The 17,815-nt window shown below is 35.7% G+C and overlaps 1 protein-coding gene across 3 annotated transcripts in view; it reads left to right on the top strand.

Moving 5' to 3' along the window:
• HMCN1 (hemicentin 1) overlaps positions 1 to 17,815 on the top strand; it is a 487,951-nt gene that overhangs the window by 171,903 nt on the left and 298,233 nt on the right. For all 3 annotated transcript variants that reach the window (XM_072648379.1, XM_072648380.1, XM_072648381.1), the window contains exons 5-6: positions 6,558 to 6,729; positions 11,416 to 11,522. In XM_072648379.1, the coding sequence (XP_072504480.1) occupies positions 6,558 to 6,729; positions 11,416 to 11,522 (279 nt within the window). The remainder of the gene's footprint in view (positions 1 to 6,557; positions 6,730 to 11,415; positions 11,523 to 17,815) is intronic.

Raw genomic sequence — 17,815 nt, 5'->3', positions numbered from 1 at the left:
ACTGTAAATAAGCGGAAATCAAAAGCTACTTGTATGCTGCACAATTTGACCAAACTCATCTCATGAAAATACTACCATTTTAGGAAAGCTTCACTTCATAAGAGCGTTGTTATTGAGTCGTTTCAGTCATGTCTGATTCATTGTGACCCTATTTGGGGTTTTTATCTCATTTTACAGATGAGGAAACTGAGGCAAACAGGGTTAAGTGACTTGCCCAGGGTCACACAACTAGTCAGTGACTGAAGCTGATTTTTAACTCACAAAGATAAATCTTCCCGATTCCAATTTTATTGTTCTATCCACCACACCCCCTAGCTACCCATTCATAAGAGTAGACTAGGGAATTTTTAAAAGAGCTAAGTGAATTTGATTTATGTTAAATGGAAGATAGTTGCAGGATCATGCATTTAGGATTAAGAAAAATCCCAGAGATTATCTAGTTCAACCTCATTTTACAGAAAAGAAAGCTAAAGCCCTCGAGAAGCTGTAGTGATATTTCCAGGGTCACGCAGGCAGTAACTGCAGAGAAGGTCCCAAATTCCCTGTTTCTTTTATTAAACTACACTACCTCTACAAAGAGAGCGTTGATTCAAGCAATTTGTTCTATGGTATCTTACGTGAATTACGGTAATGATAAAACCAGTACAAATTGGAATGAGAAGATTGTATTATTCATTTGTCACATAATATAGCATCAACATTATAATTATCATAGCCATCAACATTTATTAAGTGCATAATAATGTATAAGATTCATTGTGGCAGGCCCTATTGATTAAAAAGAAAAAAAACATCAACTTTATAATGAGAATGTCTCTCCCTTTGAGAAGCTGATATATATCTATATCTATATCCATCTACCTATCTATCTATCTGTCTATCTATAAACAAACCAGCAATCAACCATACTAGTTAGCATTGCTAATGCAAAATTGTGCGTGCGTGTGGGTATGTAATGTGTTGTAGGAAATATCAGGGAACCAGTATGCATATGTGTATATGTGTGCAAATGTACACATACATATATACATGTAGAGAGAGAGTGCATTTAAATTGACTCCTTCCTATATGCGGAGCCAGTATACATACACACATATACATGTGTGTATTCATATGTATATATGTCACAGAAATATATGTGTGTATACATGCATACATTTTTATAGAAAATGAGAAAGAGTTATAGAATTTCTCATTATAGAATATCTCCTAAATAGACTTCTCTGAAGGGTCATCAACCATGTCCTATATCTTATTCCTTATATGTGTTTGTGTGTTGTGTCTCCTTTTCTTTTCTTGCTACACTGACTTGCTTGCTGGCCCGACCAGCTCTCATGGAGTTCACATTGTCATCCCTGTGTAGATGATTCCCAAATTGATCTATCAGTCCTCATCTCTCTCTTGAACTCCAGTCCAGCATCTCCCACTGTCTGCTGAGCATTTCTACCTTAGTATTCCATGAGTTCCATCTCAAACTCAACATGCTTAAAATGGGACTCATTAACTCTCCCTTCCCAAAGTTAGCCCTTTTCATTTGCTTCTTTCCACCAAAGGTAGATGTATTTCCAAGGCAATATTCATAGCACCAAGGGCAACTATGAATATGCCATCATAGTTCTGAATCACAAAGTATAACAGACTTTCCATATAGAAGGCAAAAGAAAAACATTTATTCAGACACCATAAAGCCAAATCCTAACATCAGAAAGCCAAATCTGTCAAAGTAACCAAGAAGTCAATACACATTAGCACCACAGGGAACAAAGCCATTCCCAAGCCTCCCCCTACTGCAGGGGCCTTCCCATAAACAAACACTCAGGAGCCTAGCTGTGCCTGCCTAACTGCCTGTGTCCTCTCCTTCCTCAGCAAACTCCTCCTACCACATGTAACTTAGACTTCCATATGATGTAAGTAGGTAACATGGCCCTATTAATGAATGGGAAAGATCTTCCCATTTAAACTGCCATTACAGTAGATCATCACTTCTTCCCTTCTCTCTTTCCTTACAGATACCACCCTGGTTCAGGGTCATAGCCTGGACTATCACACTAGGCTAGTTGATTACCCTGTAGCCAATCTCTACTCTCTTACTAATTCATTTTCCCTCCCACTGCCAAATTGATATTTCTGAAGTACGAGTCTGATCAGGGCACCCTCTTACCCAAGAAGCTACAGGTTTCAGAAAGTCACTGAAGACTGAAAACATAAGAATTTGTACTTTGTCATGTTTGTCATTTAAAACCCTTCAGAATCTTGCCCCACATTATCCTTTCTGGGATGTTATTCTCAAGGAAGACTAGCACCTCTGGTGTGAGGGCTTGTCCACTTGGTACTCATCTTTCACCTGTGACTCTAGAAGTGGTAGGATATGCAATGGCTACATCCTGCTAAACCATCTCAGTAGACAGGCTAAATCAAGTTGAAGATAACTGATAGGCATCAAGCCTGTTAGTGAGTTGGAGGGAGGGGTCTACCCCAAGCCTGTGAAGACTTCCACTGGTAGAATGCGCCAATGAGAACAGTTCATTCCAAAGTCCATGAAGGTGGCTGAAGCAAATACTTGAGCTTGGTCAGACATCAGAGATGCCACTGCATCTTGGGCCATTGCCAGTCATCTACTGTCTTGCCACTGGACTTTAATGACTCTGGAAGAGACAGTGAAGTTGACAACTTTGCTCAACTCTGTCTCACTTAAATCTAATTCACCCACGAGTCAAGATATCACCCTGTAAGTGATGTCATCAGTCTGCTTTGAAAAAGGACAAACATTAACAACAACATATTATTTTCCCTCACACATACAATCTTCCAGCCAAACTTTTGCCTTGCTCTTTTCTGTGTATAGCATTCCATTTTCCACCCCCATACCTGGAATGTTTTCCCTCATTACCTTTACATCTTGGAGCCCCTAACTTCCATCAAGACTCAACTCAAATGCTACCTTACAAAGAGGCCTTTCCTGATTCCCTAAGTATCTGTATTCTCTTCCCTCCCCCAAACTTTCATCTGCTAAAATTATGTTTCCTGTATTTTGTGTACATTCTGTACTTATATTTCTGTGTACATGGTGTATCTTCTAGTAGATCCTAAGGTCCTTGAGGTTAAGGACCTAGCACAGTACCTGGCTCATAGTAGACATTCAATAAACACGTGTTAAATGAAATGGAATTGAACTATTTTTTAATGCACCCATAAGATTGCAAATTTTTCATGGATAGATATGCCATGTCTTTAAAATATTTGTATTTCTGACATCATTAGCATACTACCTTGACTATAATGGATACTCAGTAAGTACTTGTTACCTGAAGGAAGAAATTAATTAAATTAATATGAGGGAATCAAATATTTTGTATGTGTATGGTTTAACTCCCCAATTTAATTGTAACTTCTTTGATGGGAAAGACCACTCTGATCCCTTCTTAAGACTAGCATTATTGGAGGATTAATTGGAAAGTGCTTTATTGAACTTTATGTTTCAAAAAAAATCTACATAGAAGATATGTCAATATCAAAGGAAATATAAAACAGAAGTGAAATTCATCTATGTGAGTTGGAAGATGATTATATAATTTCACATGTATGCACATATGTTAAATCCCCTATCAGAAAATAAGGGATGGGGAAGATATAAGGAGAGAAATGTTACATGAAGATAACCTTGTATAATCAAAACATGACTGCTGAGGAACTGTAAACCCCATAGGTGTCTTGGTTAAGCGAATTTGACCTTAATCAACCTCTTTTAACAGAGCACTTACCTTGTCTTTGTCTAAACAAGACAAATTGTTTGATTTCAAAGTTGTTTTTTTCCCCTGCCTGAAGCTAAGGAGAGTGTTAAAGCTAAGGAAGAATGGGAATGGGACCAATTAATGCCAAGTCAGAAAACATTTGCCTCAAAAATTGTAAGCTTAGACAAGTTTTCAAAAGCATTTTTTAAACAGTGCTTATTCAGTCTTAGGGAAACAATAACCATAATTATATGCATTTAACAATTTCATTGGTTCACTTAGCAAACATTTATTTAGTACCAGTTGTGTAAAGGTCCTGTGCCAGGTGTATGTTCACGGTTTCAAGGTTACCAAAACTTGGAGTCTGAACTCAAATGTTGCTACTCCTGATTTTCTCTCTGATCTCAACCAGTTGTCCTTCATCTTCATCATAGTGCTTTGTACTTCTCATATTCACTTGCCTTTGCGAGGAGAAGTGAGGCTGGTGACCTGCACAGCTCCCTCACTCAGAACAAAGTCAAGTGCAAGTCATGTCATCATTTCTCTGATGGCCTGGTCTTCTTCGGCAACAAAGGATGAACACAAACATTCACTTCTCTTATAAATGTATTGTAGTTTTTTTGCATATTTAGTATCCTCCCAAAGAGATTTTATGGTAGAGTCTCATCTGTTTTTTATCACCTCACCAAGAGCCAGGCACCCTGTATTACATATAGTTGGGGCTTAATAAATAATTGTTGAATTAGGAAATAAATGAATATGTATTTTGATGGATGGTTAGGAAATTTTAGCGTCCTTCCTATCCTTTTTGGTTAGAATGTTTGAAGCATGAGAAAAAAGGGTGAAAGGAGATGTAGGATAATTGGTTCTTCCCCCCGCCAAAAAAATATTATTGATTTATTTCTTTTCAGTTTTCAACAATCACTTCCATAAGTTCCAAATTTTCTCCCCCTCTCTCTGCTTCCCTCCCCAGGATGGTATGCAGTCTTACATGGGTTCTACACATGCATTCCTATTAAACACATTTTCACATTAGTCATGTTGCATAGAAGAATTAAAACGAATGAGAGAAACCATGAGGAAAACAAAACATAACAAAGAAGGCAGGCTGCTTAATTCTGTGTTCCGACTCTATGGTTCTTTCTCTGCATGTGGATGGCATTTTGCATAATGAGTCCTTTGGAAATTTTTTAGGTCCTTGCCTTGCTGTGAAGGGCTAAGTCTATCAATAACAGTTCTCACATACTGTGACTGTTACTGTGTATAGTTTCTCCTGCCTCTGCTCACTTCACTCAGCATCAGTTCACATAAATCTTTCCAGGTTTTTCTGAAGTCTAACTGTTAGTCATTTCTTATAGCACAATAGTAATCAATTACATTCATATGGCACAACTTGTTCAGCCCTTCCCCAACTGATAGGCATCCCCTCAATTTCCAGTTCTTGGTCACCACAAAAAGAGCTACTATAAATGTTTATGTACATGTGACTCCTTTTCCCAGTTTTATGACATCTTTGGGATACAGTCCTAGAAGTAGCTTTGCTGAGTCAAAGGGTATGCACATTTTTATAGCCCTTTGGGCATAGTTCCAAATTGCTCTCCAGAATGATTGGATGAGCTCACAGCTCCACCAAAAATGAATTAGTGTTCCAACTCTCCCACATCTTCTCCAACGTTGAATAATTGGTTCTTGATGACAAGACAAGAGATCAGCTAGAGCTTACTATATAGTTATACATTAAATTCTCAAAATAGAATTTGAGTCTTAGAGACAAGAATTGTTTTATTTTTTTCGATGTCCCTCCCAGTTCCTAGACTTACATATATATGGTCACTTAATGAATGTTCTTCAGATTGGATTAGATTTGGGTCAGTTATGTTGTGTCTTAATATAATGTAAACAACGTATGATAAGAAACTTTCACAAAGAAAACAGAAATCAAAGAAGGATGTGTTATAGAGAATTATTCATCGTAGAGGCTTAGAATTTTTTCAAAAAATTCTAGCCTCAAATAAGTGCCATCTAAATCGACACTGATGTTTTATCTATCTATATCTCAGAATGTACCTGTATTTATATTGATATTTTGTCTTTTATTACCTGTAGACACTAAAAATTTCCTTTTATACTTGTAAGGAGATTATTGTTTAAGAGTGCATTCCTAAAGGATGATGTAGTCTGAAAGGTTTTTACCTAGTAATATTTTGGCTTATTTCTACAGTGTTGCTATTTACTAATTTTGTCATTTTCATGATTGTGGTTATTATGCTTGAAAAATAATAAATGAATCATATTAAACTGAAGCTGGGCTTCATAGTTCATTCAAATCAATTGCTCTCCTAAATAGAATCTAGGAGAAAGTATAATCTCAAAAGAGAAAATTAATGGAAAAGAAATGCCTTTTTTACAAAACTTCATTGTTATATTTATTATTATCATTTGTCTTGAAAAATCTTTATAGTTACCATTTCTCTTAGGAAAGAATAACAGCGACAGAACTGGAATTCTATGGTGCTTTAAGTTTTGTTTTTCTTCTACCACCTCTCTTTTTAAAACTTTAAAAAATATATTAGCATTGAAAATGCCAGAAATATGAGCAGATATCAAACCAGCATTGCATTTGGGATCTGTTATATTCACCAGGTATAGGCAAGTCCCAACTGGTGGTCATTAATTGCTGACATCGATCGCACATGATAAAAATAAGTTGCCAGAGTCCTTAGGACTGACCCAGACCAACTACTGCAGCTGGAAATAATTTTGTGTATAAATTCCCAATACCTTCTGGTATCACTGATATTTTTCTTTTCCTTTTTTCTTTCATAGGTGTTAAAATGGGTAGAAGAAGCAGTTCAAGCTTCGAAAGTTCATCTGCTCTCTACAGATCATTTAGAAAAGGCTGCAAATACTTGGCAAATCCCTTTTGATCCCAGTCTGAAAGAAGTTACTGTATCTTTGAGTGGTCCATCTCCACTAATTGAAATCCGTAATCCATTAGGTAAGTTTATATATAGATATAGATATATAGATATAGATATGTAAGTAGATAGATAGAGGTATATACACCTTCATATCACTTCATTTTTTAAAAAATGGACAGAAAGTTTTCTGTTTGTTCCTTTACACCAAGCATATTCTATAGCTGAACCACAACTGAACAAACCACAGAACAGATGGCAAAACCATTTTTAAAAATTCTGGGTTTTTAGATCCATAAATGCTACCAGATTTCAGCTGGAGTGAGAGAGCTGAAATTCCTTCTGAATAGAATTTATGTATGTGTGTGTATATACATGTATACGTATCTATATTTTGGCGCAGACTTGTGATTTTGTTGGTATGGGGAAACTCCCAGTCTGGAAAAATCCAAAAATTGCACCTTCTCTGTAAATTAAAGTCTTAGAGGCTTGTGTGTGACACTGAGAGGTTAAGAATTTGGCCACAGGCATTCCCCTTATATGTGTAAGGCCTACAGAAGCAGGCTTGGTTGTACCAAGGTCTTCTGTGAAAAGACTGCTAGATGTGTAATCAGAGGATCTAGGTTTAAATCCCAGCTCTGCTGCTCATTATTAAGATGGTTGATGAAGGAAGGCTTGGACACAACTTCTAGGAACAGGGTTGTGATGGTCCCCTGTCCTTATCAGACCTCACCTCTTCAGTTCTGAGTGACTTGGTTTAAGAAGGTTACTGATAATCTGGAGAGTGTCCAGAGGAGGGCAAGCAGAATCAGAAAGCACCTTGGCTGCAGATGAAAAAGTATGGATGAAAAGAAATTTAGTTGAAAGAAGTGGGTTTTTTAGCTTGAATAAGAGAAGACTCCAGGGAAAGATAATAGTGAATGTGAAATAATGAAAGAATATTGTGTGGACAATGTATTTAGTTTATTCCATTTGGCCCATAAGGGTAGAACTTGGAACCATGTGTGGAAATCTGCGGATCAGGAGATTTCAGTTTGATGTCAGGAAGAACTTGGTAACAATTGGTGAAGATGGAGGGTGTTTTCCCTTCTAGGAGGTGTTCAAGCAAAATCTGAAGGAGGACTTGTCTGACACATTTTAAGGAGAATTCCTTTTTGTGTATGAAGCTTGGCATTAATATAGCTAAAGCATATAGGTATACACATATGTGTATATGGTACATATAAACAAATACGTAAACCTAGACACATGTATGCCTGTGCTTACATATATACTCATTATGACCATAATAAAATATTTCCAAACTGGAAAACAATTTTAGATCCTGATTTGTCTAACCTATTGAGCCTCTAACTGGAAAGTAACAATTTTAACTATTGATAAAATAAAAATAAACCTTTTATGGTACTTTTACAAGTTTGGTAAAGAAAAGGACAAATGCTTTATTTTCGAACACATTTCCTTGTTGTTAAAATTTTATTTTTCATCATTAAGGCCATACCAAAGAGGCAAACTACCTAAATGTTAGCTTTAGAAATGTTTTAATTTATTCTCATTTTCAGGGGCACCGTGACTTAACATATAACATAATTCCATTGTTAATCTTATAATAAAAATGACATAAAAACACTAATTAAAGATTCCTCAACCTGATAACTATAGTGGTTAAATTTCATTTTATGAGAATAATCAACTTTTTTTGGTCTTAGCCAAAATTTTGGGAAATTAAAATCTAAAGACACATAGTTTGACCTATGAAGGCTTTTCTGTAAAAGTTTACATTTTTTGACTTTGTTTAAGTTTCTTTCCAAAACACAGGATTTCTTCAAGATCCCTTCCTTTATACCTTTCATTTGGAAGTTTAAAAGCCTTCCTTGTTTATGGGGAAAGAAATTTTGATTGTAAAATGTGCTGATTATATCATACTTGCCATGGGATGCTTTGTAAAATAACTTATAAACGTGTATACCTTGCAATTCCATTTAAGTGATTTTCAAACCAGTATAAACAAATAAAACATCCTCCAATGTACACCAAATGTGTATACTGGATTTCAGTCCTACAGTAGTTGCCTTCCAAATACTGGCAACTAGGACACCCCACCAGAATATGGTCTCAACATCTTAATTCAGAAAAGATTTTTGCTTACTTTTGGCAGTCAACCAAAATTATTTCTAATTGAATACTGAGCTTATGTTGTACATTTCCTGCACACTTGTATCATTGCTTCAGTTCAGTTCTCAATGCACTTCCCTTTTTGTTATGTTTTTATTTGAAAAATTGTCTTAAAAGGTGCCTGATATCTAAATTTTTTTGAAAATCTAAAAAATTTCTCAGAAGTTTCATGTACTTTAGCAATCAAGTTGGAGTTGAAGAAAACATCTGGAAGTCTAAATATTTTGATGGATATATTCATACCAGTAGAGCGTATGGCCTTCCAAGGCCATATGTAACTCCTCTCCCTATAATTTTTTTGGACATGATCCACTACGAAGTACATTGCCATTAACAAAAGAAGCAGCAAATCCATACGTTGTTGAACATATTCTGTTACCTGAAAAATATTCAGGCTTTTTCCAATATAGATTTTGCCACCTTTATAAAGGTGAATTATAATTCAAGGATCTTTTTGCATGATGTTTCAACTTTTCTCATTTTTCAGGTCGCCAATAGAATATCATATGAGAATTAAGGCTAAAATTGTTCAGATACATTTATGAAACATATCATTACTCTGTGCAGGTATTTTGGCATTTATTAGTTTCTACAGATGCCAACGTATATCTTTTCTTTACTGGAAAGCCAGGAGTTGAATCAATCACAAAATATGACTTAAATCCATAGTTACTTACAGGCTTTATAGTACCAACTTAGTGGATATGTCGGATACAGTTGTTCATAACGACTAGTTGAAATTATCTGGTTAGATTGCCTTGATTATAGTTTATAAAATTATTTTGTGGGATAATATCCTTCCTCCATACCCCACATACCAAGCTTGATACTTTGGATATAAATTGAATAAAATTGTTGATTATCTCCAATTTATCTTGCATATAGTTTATACTTGGTTACTTTCATGTTGTATGCCCCGTTAGGCGATGAACTCCTTGATAGAAAGGACCTTTCTTTTTCTGTATTCGTACCGCTTAGTATGGTGCCTGACACATGGCATAGATAATAAATACTGACTGCTTTAGTTCTAGATGACTACTGAGGGATCTCATGATAACAGTGTCCTGAATTAATGTCCAAGAATTATTTAACCTGGTTTACTGAAATTGCTGTTCATATACTATGTGACCCTTGTGGCCAGGGGACAGATTTTAAATTATTTTGGTAATTATAACCTAGAATGTCTTTGGAAATATGACCACAGTCTGACCATGGTTATTTATTTTCTTTTTTTATATTAATTTTATTTATTTTTAGTGTCCTACAATCACTACCATATAATTTAGATTTTTTGTTTTTCCCCTACTTACCCCACACCTCCCCCCTCCCTCCCCAAGATGGCATACAATTCTATATAGGATCTACACATACATTCCTATTAAATACATTTTCACTATAGTCATGCTGTGTAGAAGAACTAAAATGAATGGGAGAAATCATATAACAAACCAAAACATAATACACACACAAAAAAATGATCTGATACATTCTGCAATTGACTTCCATAGTTCTTTCTCTAGATGTGGAGGGCATTTTGCCTTAGAAGACCATTGGGAATTTTTTTTTTTTAAGTCCCTGCATTGCTATGAAGTTCGAATTCTACCAGAAAAAACTCTCACACACTGTGGTCGTTGCTGTGCAAAAAGTTCTCCTGGTTCTGCTCCTTTCGATCAACATCAGATCATATAAGTCTTTTCCAGGCCTCTCTGAAATCTTCCTGTTCATCATTTCTTATAGTGCAATAGTATACCATTATGTTCATATACCATAATTTATTCAGCCGTTGCCCTATTGATGGGCATTCCCTTGATTTCCAGTTTTTGGTCACTACAAAGATTGCTGCTATAAATATTTTTGTACATGTGGGACCCTTTTCCATTTTTACGATCTCTTGGAGGTACAATCCTAGAAGCGATATTACTGGGTCAAATGGTATGCACGTTTTTGTAGCCCTTTGGGCATAGATCCAAACCTCTCTCCAGAATGGTTGGATGAGCTCACAGCTCCACCAACAATGAATTAGTGTTCCAACTCTCCCACATCCTCTCCAACATTTATCATTTTCCTGTTCTGTCACGTTGGCCAATCTGATAGGTGCGATGTGGTACCTCAAACTTGCTTTGATTTGCATCTCTCTAATCAAAAGTGATTTAAAGCATTATTTCATGATTATAGATATCTTTAATTTCTTCTCTGAAGATTGCCTGTTCATATCCTTTGACCATTTATCAACTGGGTATTTTCTTTCTAGATATAAAAGTCAACGGAATAGAGGTGAATCTGTGACTCTAGTTCTAAAGCTCTTACACTAATAGTATTTTATGAATATAGGAAACATTCCTTGTTTTATGGTCTCTTAATCAGATCTATTAGCAAATATATATTGCAGATGGTTTGCACTTCATTTATCCAACAAACAGAAAGACTGTGAATCTTTAAGCCTGTGTACATAAATCTTTGGCAAGAATATCACCAAGAGAAAATTGTGACTTGAAATCTGATCTTGCTCTTGGATTTATGTGGTGATAAATCAGTCCATATTCAAAACTGAAAGAAATATTGTACTTGTTACCTTTCTGTCTGTCTTTCAGGGAAGCTGATAAAAAAAGGATTTGGCTTGAATGAGCTCTTAAATATCCATAACTCTGCCAAGGTAGTGAATGTGAAGGAGCCAGAACCTGGCATGTGGACAATTAAGGTACTGTTATTCCATGAAGAATGTCTTATTATTATTTTATTTCTGTGGTAATATGTTTTATAAAGTGTATGTAACAGACCATTTATAACACAGATCTCTTGCAAACATAGATAACAATTTAACAGAAAGAAATCCATATAATATATTTTAAAGACATTTTTAGAACATGAATTATCACCAGTGTCTGGAGGTATCCTCTAAAATCCCCAAGATAAAGCACTCCATTCATCATGCTGGTAATTTGTTCTTCCCTAAAAGTTAACATTTAAGAAAACTGTAGTTATATTTTATAGTTTTCCTATTACTTAGCATAGAGTTGGTATGCTTATTATAAAAAGTACTTGAAATGGAATATGACATGAAAATCAATTACTCTACTGAAGATACTTCCAAGTTTGGAAGTCAGCAACTGGTGACCTTGAGTTGGCTCTGCCTCTTATTTCGCTGTTTGGTCGTTAGGCATGTCATTTCCTTTTCTGCTCCTTAATCAGTCTTCTTCATGAAATCAGGGTGATAGCATCTCCATTGAACAGCGCTGGTGCAATGCTGAAATGAGGTGGCATGAATAAACTGAAAAATTGAAAAGTCTGTTTAAATGTGAATTATTACACCGTTGATTGTTATTGTATCACCTAGATAGCACAGTAGATATAGTATAAAATAGTCCATTTAGAAAAGATTACATGATTGAAAAATGTCTATTATCCTGACCCTGGTACTTGTAGCACAATGGCCAATTCATTGAGTGAATTCATTAGGACATATATCTTGTACACACAACTCCAGAAAGCATTTAGTTGGACCAAGAACTGACTAGGAAGTAAGTATAGGTTAGATTGCATTTGGAAAGTTGCTCCGTTCTTACAGTGATTGCAAGCTATTTCCTTTGTGCAATATTTCATCCTTTAAAAAACAACACAAATATTCCCTGGGTGATATGTAGCTGTCAATCTTGTAACACCACAGTCTCCAAAATCAAAAATTGAGGGTGACACAAAGCAAATAGTATGGTGAAGCATCGTGGGTCCAATTAGTGTGGTCGTATCATTAAGCATCAGTATAGGGCTTAACTGGAAGTTGTTTTATAATAATAATAGTATTATCATGAATTATCTCATTCTTCTCATCTTTTTCAATGGAATTTGGACAGAAATGATTGCAGCACAAGTCTCTTATCTGGTTACTATTCTTTTATATTTGATATTCTGCAGACATTCAAGCAATCAACATTTATTAAGCACCCACTATATGACAGGCATCATGCTAGGTCCTCAATGAGACTATGTTAAAGTACTCTACAAACCTTAAAACTCTAGAGAAGCACTACCTATTGTTATATTGTTAATGACCCGCTTCAGACTCAAACAGCACTTTATTTTACAACTCTTGATGCTCATTTCTTACATTATTGGGCATTTTGTTCTCTATGTTTGTAGCACATCTCAAACCCCTTCACTTTAGCCAACACCTAACATAGACATGCAGACGGTCATAGTTCAAGTCTTCATTATCTTTCCCCTAGATTATTTCAATAATCTCCTAATTGGTCTCCCAGGCATCAATTTTATTTCTCTCCAATTCTGTACCCACACATCTGCCAAAGTGACATTCTTCTTCCCAGGTCTGACCTTGTTGTCCTTCTTGTACTCAGAAAGCTCCAGTGGCTTCCTCTTGCCTCTAGGTTAAAATTCATACTTCTCTTTTTGGCTTTTAAAGCCAACTTTCTAGGCTTTTGACACATTACTCCTTCTTTATACCTCACATTCCCTCTCCTGTAGATGATGGAAAGAGCACTGGGCTGGGAGTCAAGGAGATCTGAGTTCAAATCTAGCCTCAGACACTTATGAGCTGTCAATGACTTAACCTCTGTTTTCTGTAGTTTATTCATCTGTATAATGGGAATAATAATAGCACCTACCTCACAGGGCTGTTCTGAGGATCAGTTGAATTATGATATTTGTAAAGTCCTTAGCACAGCACCTGGCTTATAGTAGGTACTTTATAAAAGCTTACTCTGTTCCCTTCCCATGTTCTTCCATTCCCTCAGGTCTCTATGTGAGCTCTTGCTGGTCTCTGAAAGACATTGCTATCTCATGCAACCTGTGTCTTCCTTCAGAGTTCAGTTGAAGTGACGCTTTCTACAGGAAGCTTATCCTAATCCCTCAATTCTTTGTGTCACATGGAAATTACTTTGTGTCTATTTGTTTCACCCCAATAGAACATAAGCTTCCTGAGGTCAAGGACTATAATCTTTTTTGTCTTTGTATCTCCAGCAATTAGCATATAATAAATTCTCATTGAATAATTGTCTCATCCCCTTCCCAGATTGTACACTCCATTAGGGCAGGGACTTTGACATACTAAAATGTTGCATTTCCTTCAGTGATGAGCATAATTTCTTGTTAAGGTTTTAATAGTTGTCTGTTAAATGAGTGAAAGGAATCCACTTGTGAAAAATTCAGTTTAAATTCAGCAAACATTAGTGGAGCATGACTATTTGCAAAACTCCTGTATACTCTGGAGATTCAAAGACAAAAATAAAGCAGTCCTCGTCTTCAAAGAACTCACACATTGGATATAATTTTACCTCTGAACCTTTATTTAGACAAGCTGTTGAATAAATTAATTACATTTGGCCCTTCTGCAGAAATATCAAAAATTGAAATTATCCTTGTTCCTGTCTTTCATGGTTCCTGCTGGATGAGAAGTATCTACAGGGTCTGGACTTAATCATCCTCTGACTATGTTTCACATAGCATTTTTTCATCCCATGAATATGTTATTTGTCCTAACAGCTTTCATGAATGAGGTAGGGGCACTAACTTTCAAAGCCTCATTTTATAGGTGGGGTACAATGAGGTGCAGAATATTTAAGTGATTTATCTAAAGTGACAGATCACATAAAAGTTGCTGTTCCCAGTCTCTGTGGCTTCTATATTAAAACTGCAGTGCATATGTACTGTAACATTTCAAGGAGCTCTCAACAAAGAGACAACTTTAAGTCTTGGGTGCCTTTCATACAAATGAGTCAAATGCTTTGGGTTGCATCTGATGCTAGTGAAAACATGCTTAAAAGCAGCGATTTAAGAGAACATAAATTACTCTTTTATTAAAAACAAAAGAGAAAGTTGTTTTAAGCCAAACATTCCCATCTGTAGGGGGGCTACTTAATATGGTAAATCCTGGATCTAATTTCTAAAATGCAATATTAATTTTCCATCCAGACATTTATCTCTGTAGCTCTAGAATTCAAATATAATCACATAAGTACACATTTGTGTTAAGCTAAATCTGGCCCTCAGCTACTTTGGGGAAATTCTCGCTAAAAACATTAAAGAAATATGAGCAACCATAGACTCTAGAAAGCACGAAATCCCTTGATTAGTATATGATTATCAGTATCACTGGATAATCTCACATATGTGTCTATTCCCCAAGGTGTATATCCATTAAGAAAATTTGGATAAACTGTGCTAAGCTAATCTTCCAAAGGGAAGATAGAGAGTTCCTACTACACAGTTACACTGAAAGCATTCAAATTGATTTCCAGAGCCTATTAAAGCATATAAGCATGATCAGAACGGTTTTGAAATCATATTCAAGTAACAAGAATTTATTTAGCAACGAAAATCAAAACAACACAATGTGTACTAAGGACCACACAAGAGCAAGGATTATGCTAGCAGCCAAATATTTTCACCTGCTAACTCATATGAATAAGCTTACAAACTAGCTCCACCAGGTGTACCCTTTAGATGAAGTAGATGTGACACCAATTCTCTTTGGGGTCAATGGAATGTATTGTACTAGCATAACTCTTTCCTGGAATTTATCCCAGTTATTTGAACTTGACAATATCAGATTGCCAATTAAATGGAGTATTTGCTTAACATGTTTATGCATATATATCTATACATAGAGCTTAGGATTGTGAAGGACCTTCACCTTATGCTGTATGAAGATTGAAGAAACTGGAAATGTTTAGGTCAGAAAAGAGGAGACCCAGGAGGGACCTGGAAGCTATGTTCAAGTTCTTGAAGTGCTGTTATATATAATGAGGATTAGATTTATTCTCTTTGATCACAGAGTTTAGAACTGAGTGTGATGAGTAGAAGTCAGAAAGAAGTAAATTTAATCTTGAGGTAAAGAAAATTTCCTAACAGACCGGTCAGTCCAGAAATGGATTGAATGGTTTACCTTAGGTGGGGGGGTGTTTTGGGGGAACAGGTTCTCTTCTCCTTAGAGGCCTTCAAGAAGAGGCTGGTTGACCACTTGCCATTTTGTTCTAGTGGCCATTCCTTTCAGATATGGGTTTGACTAGATCATCCCCAAGGCCCCTTCCAATTCTTATATGCTGTGATTTTGCAATACTAAAAAGGACCTTCAGACAATGCTAGTCTCTTACTATTTGCCAAATCCAGATATATTTCTTTCTAGCTTTAAAGTTCTTTACCTCCTCAATATACAGGGGGAAACAAAAGATCCCTCTCTTTAGAAAATAGAAGCATACATTTGGTTGAAATCCAAGTCCCACCATCAACTATTTGGTCTGAGAGCCTATTAGAAGCTTTATCTCTAAAGTGATATTATTTCTTCTTGTTTATATGTATATAGTCAATTTTATGAGTCTGATTACTACCCCAAACCATTCCATTTTAAAAAAAAAATAAAACATTACCTTTATGATTATTTCCTGTCAGGAAAGAGAATGAAAGAATATTTCTCTAATCAGATTTTATTTCAATTTGTAATGCTGAATTTCTTATGACTTAGAAATTCAGTACCATAAATATTAGCTTTCTAGTTAATCCTCTCTTACCATAGTGTAGGCATGTTATAATTTTGTTTCTGTAAATAAATTTAGTGCTTATTCCTAGCTGACACTGCTTTTTAGAGTAGCTCATTCTTTTAATTATATTGTACTGTGTTGGGAAAAACATATTCTACTCTGTATTATTTTCAGCTAAAATGAATCAAAATATAAATATGTTCTAACATGAAAATGTTCTATTTTAATTATAATTATAATTACAAAAGCTGTAGGTGCCACTACTGCTCAGTCCCTTTGGGAAGAAAGGTAAGGGAAATGTTGGGTAGAATTCATTTCCTAATGATTGATGATACAACTGGCGTGTTTCATTTTTTACTATATTGTTTCACAATAAAGTATTTTCAAAGAGTTTCTTAATAATAGTTATATAATCACATAATTTTAATCTTGGAAGGAACCACAGAGGCCATCTATGCTAATTCATACCTGAACAAGAATCTCTTCTCCCAGTCAACCTACTGTAAGACTTTGACAACTTCCAGTGAGATACAGCCCACTAACTACAGAGGCAAACCATTCCACTTTAGGATGACATTAATTTTTTGGAAGTTTTTTTTCTTCCAATCTAAATTTGTCACCATGTGACATTTGCCCTCAACTCCTACCCCTGTTCTCTGGTGCTAAGCAAGAGTAGCCTAATCCCTTTATTATGTGACAAACTTTCAGATAATTTAAGAAAGTTATGTTTCCCCTAATTCTTCTCTTTTCCATACTATACTTCCCTACTTCCTTCAACTAGTTCTCAGATTTCACGTTCTTGATATTCTTCTCAATTGTCTCTCTTTGGATCTCCGTGTAACATCAGTGTCATGTGATTCCTCACCCTCTTTTTGAAATGTGGCACTCATGATCGAACCTACCATTCCAGGTGTGATCTGACTTGGGCAAAGTACAGTGGGGCCATTAACTCATTAGACTTGAAAACTAAACTTTAAAAAATGGTGACTTCTTCAATGTGAATATTCCTTTCATCATAAAACAGTGCAAACCTGCTTCCCTTAATTTCATGAATTGCTGTGGCTCTCCCACAATTCATTGTCAGACTCTCTAAATTTAACTAGGTTCAAGCAACACTTATTAAGTGTTCATTATGTTCTAGTCAGTGTACTAAGAGATATGAATATTAAAAAAAAGCCACAATAATCTCTGACTTTAATGTGAGCTTACATTCTAACACAAATGACATCATGTTCATAAATTCTTATACATAAATGCAGGGGAGATAGAAGGAAATCTCAAAAGGGCACCAAAATCCGGGGATCAGGAAAGACTGCCTACAGTTTTTTTGTTTATTGTTCAGTTGTTTCCATTGTGTCTGACCTTTCTGGACCCCATTTGGGATTCTTGAAAAAGATACTGGAGTGATCTGCCATTTTCTTATCCAGGTCATTTTACAGATGAGGAAACTGAAGCAAAAGAATTAAGTTCAGGATCACATAGCTAGTAAGTGTCTGAGGCCAGA

This window comes from Notamacropus eugenii, chromosome 2 (genome assembly GCF_028372415.1).
Source record: "Notamacropus eugenii isolate mMacEug1 chromosome 2, mMacEug1.pri_v2, whole genome shotgun sequence".
Lineage (NCBI taxonomy): Eukaryota > Metazoa > Chordata > Mammalia > Diprotodontia > Macropodidae > Notamacropus > Notamacropus eugenii.
Note: the sequence above shows the minus strand (reverse complement) of the source record. Positions and strands in the feature narration are given on the sequence as shown.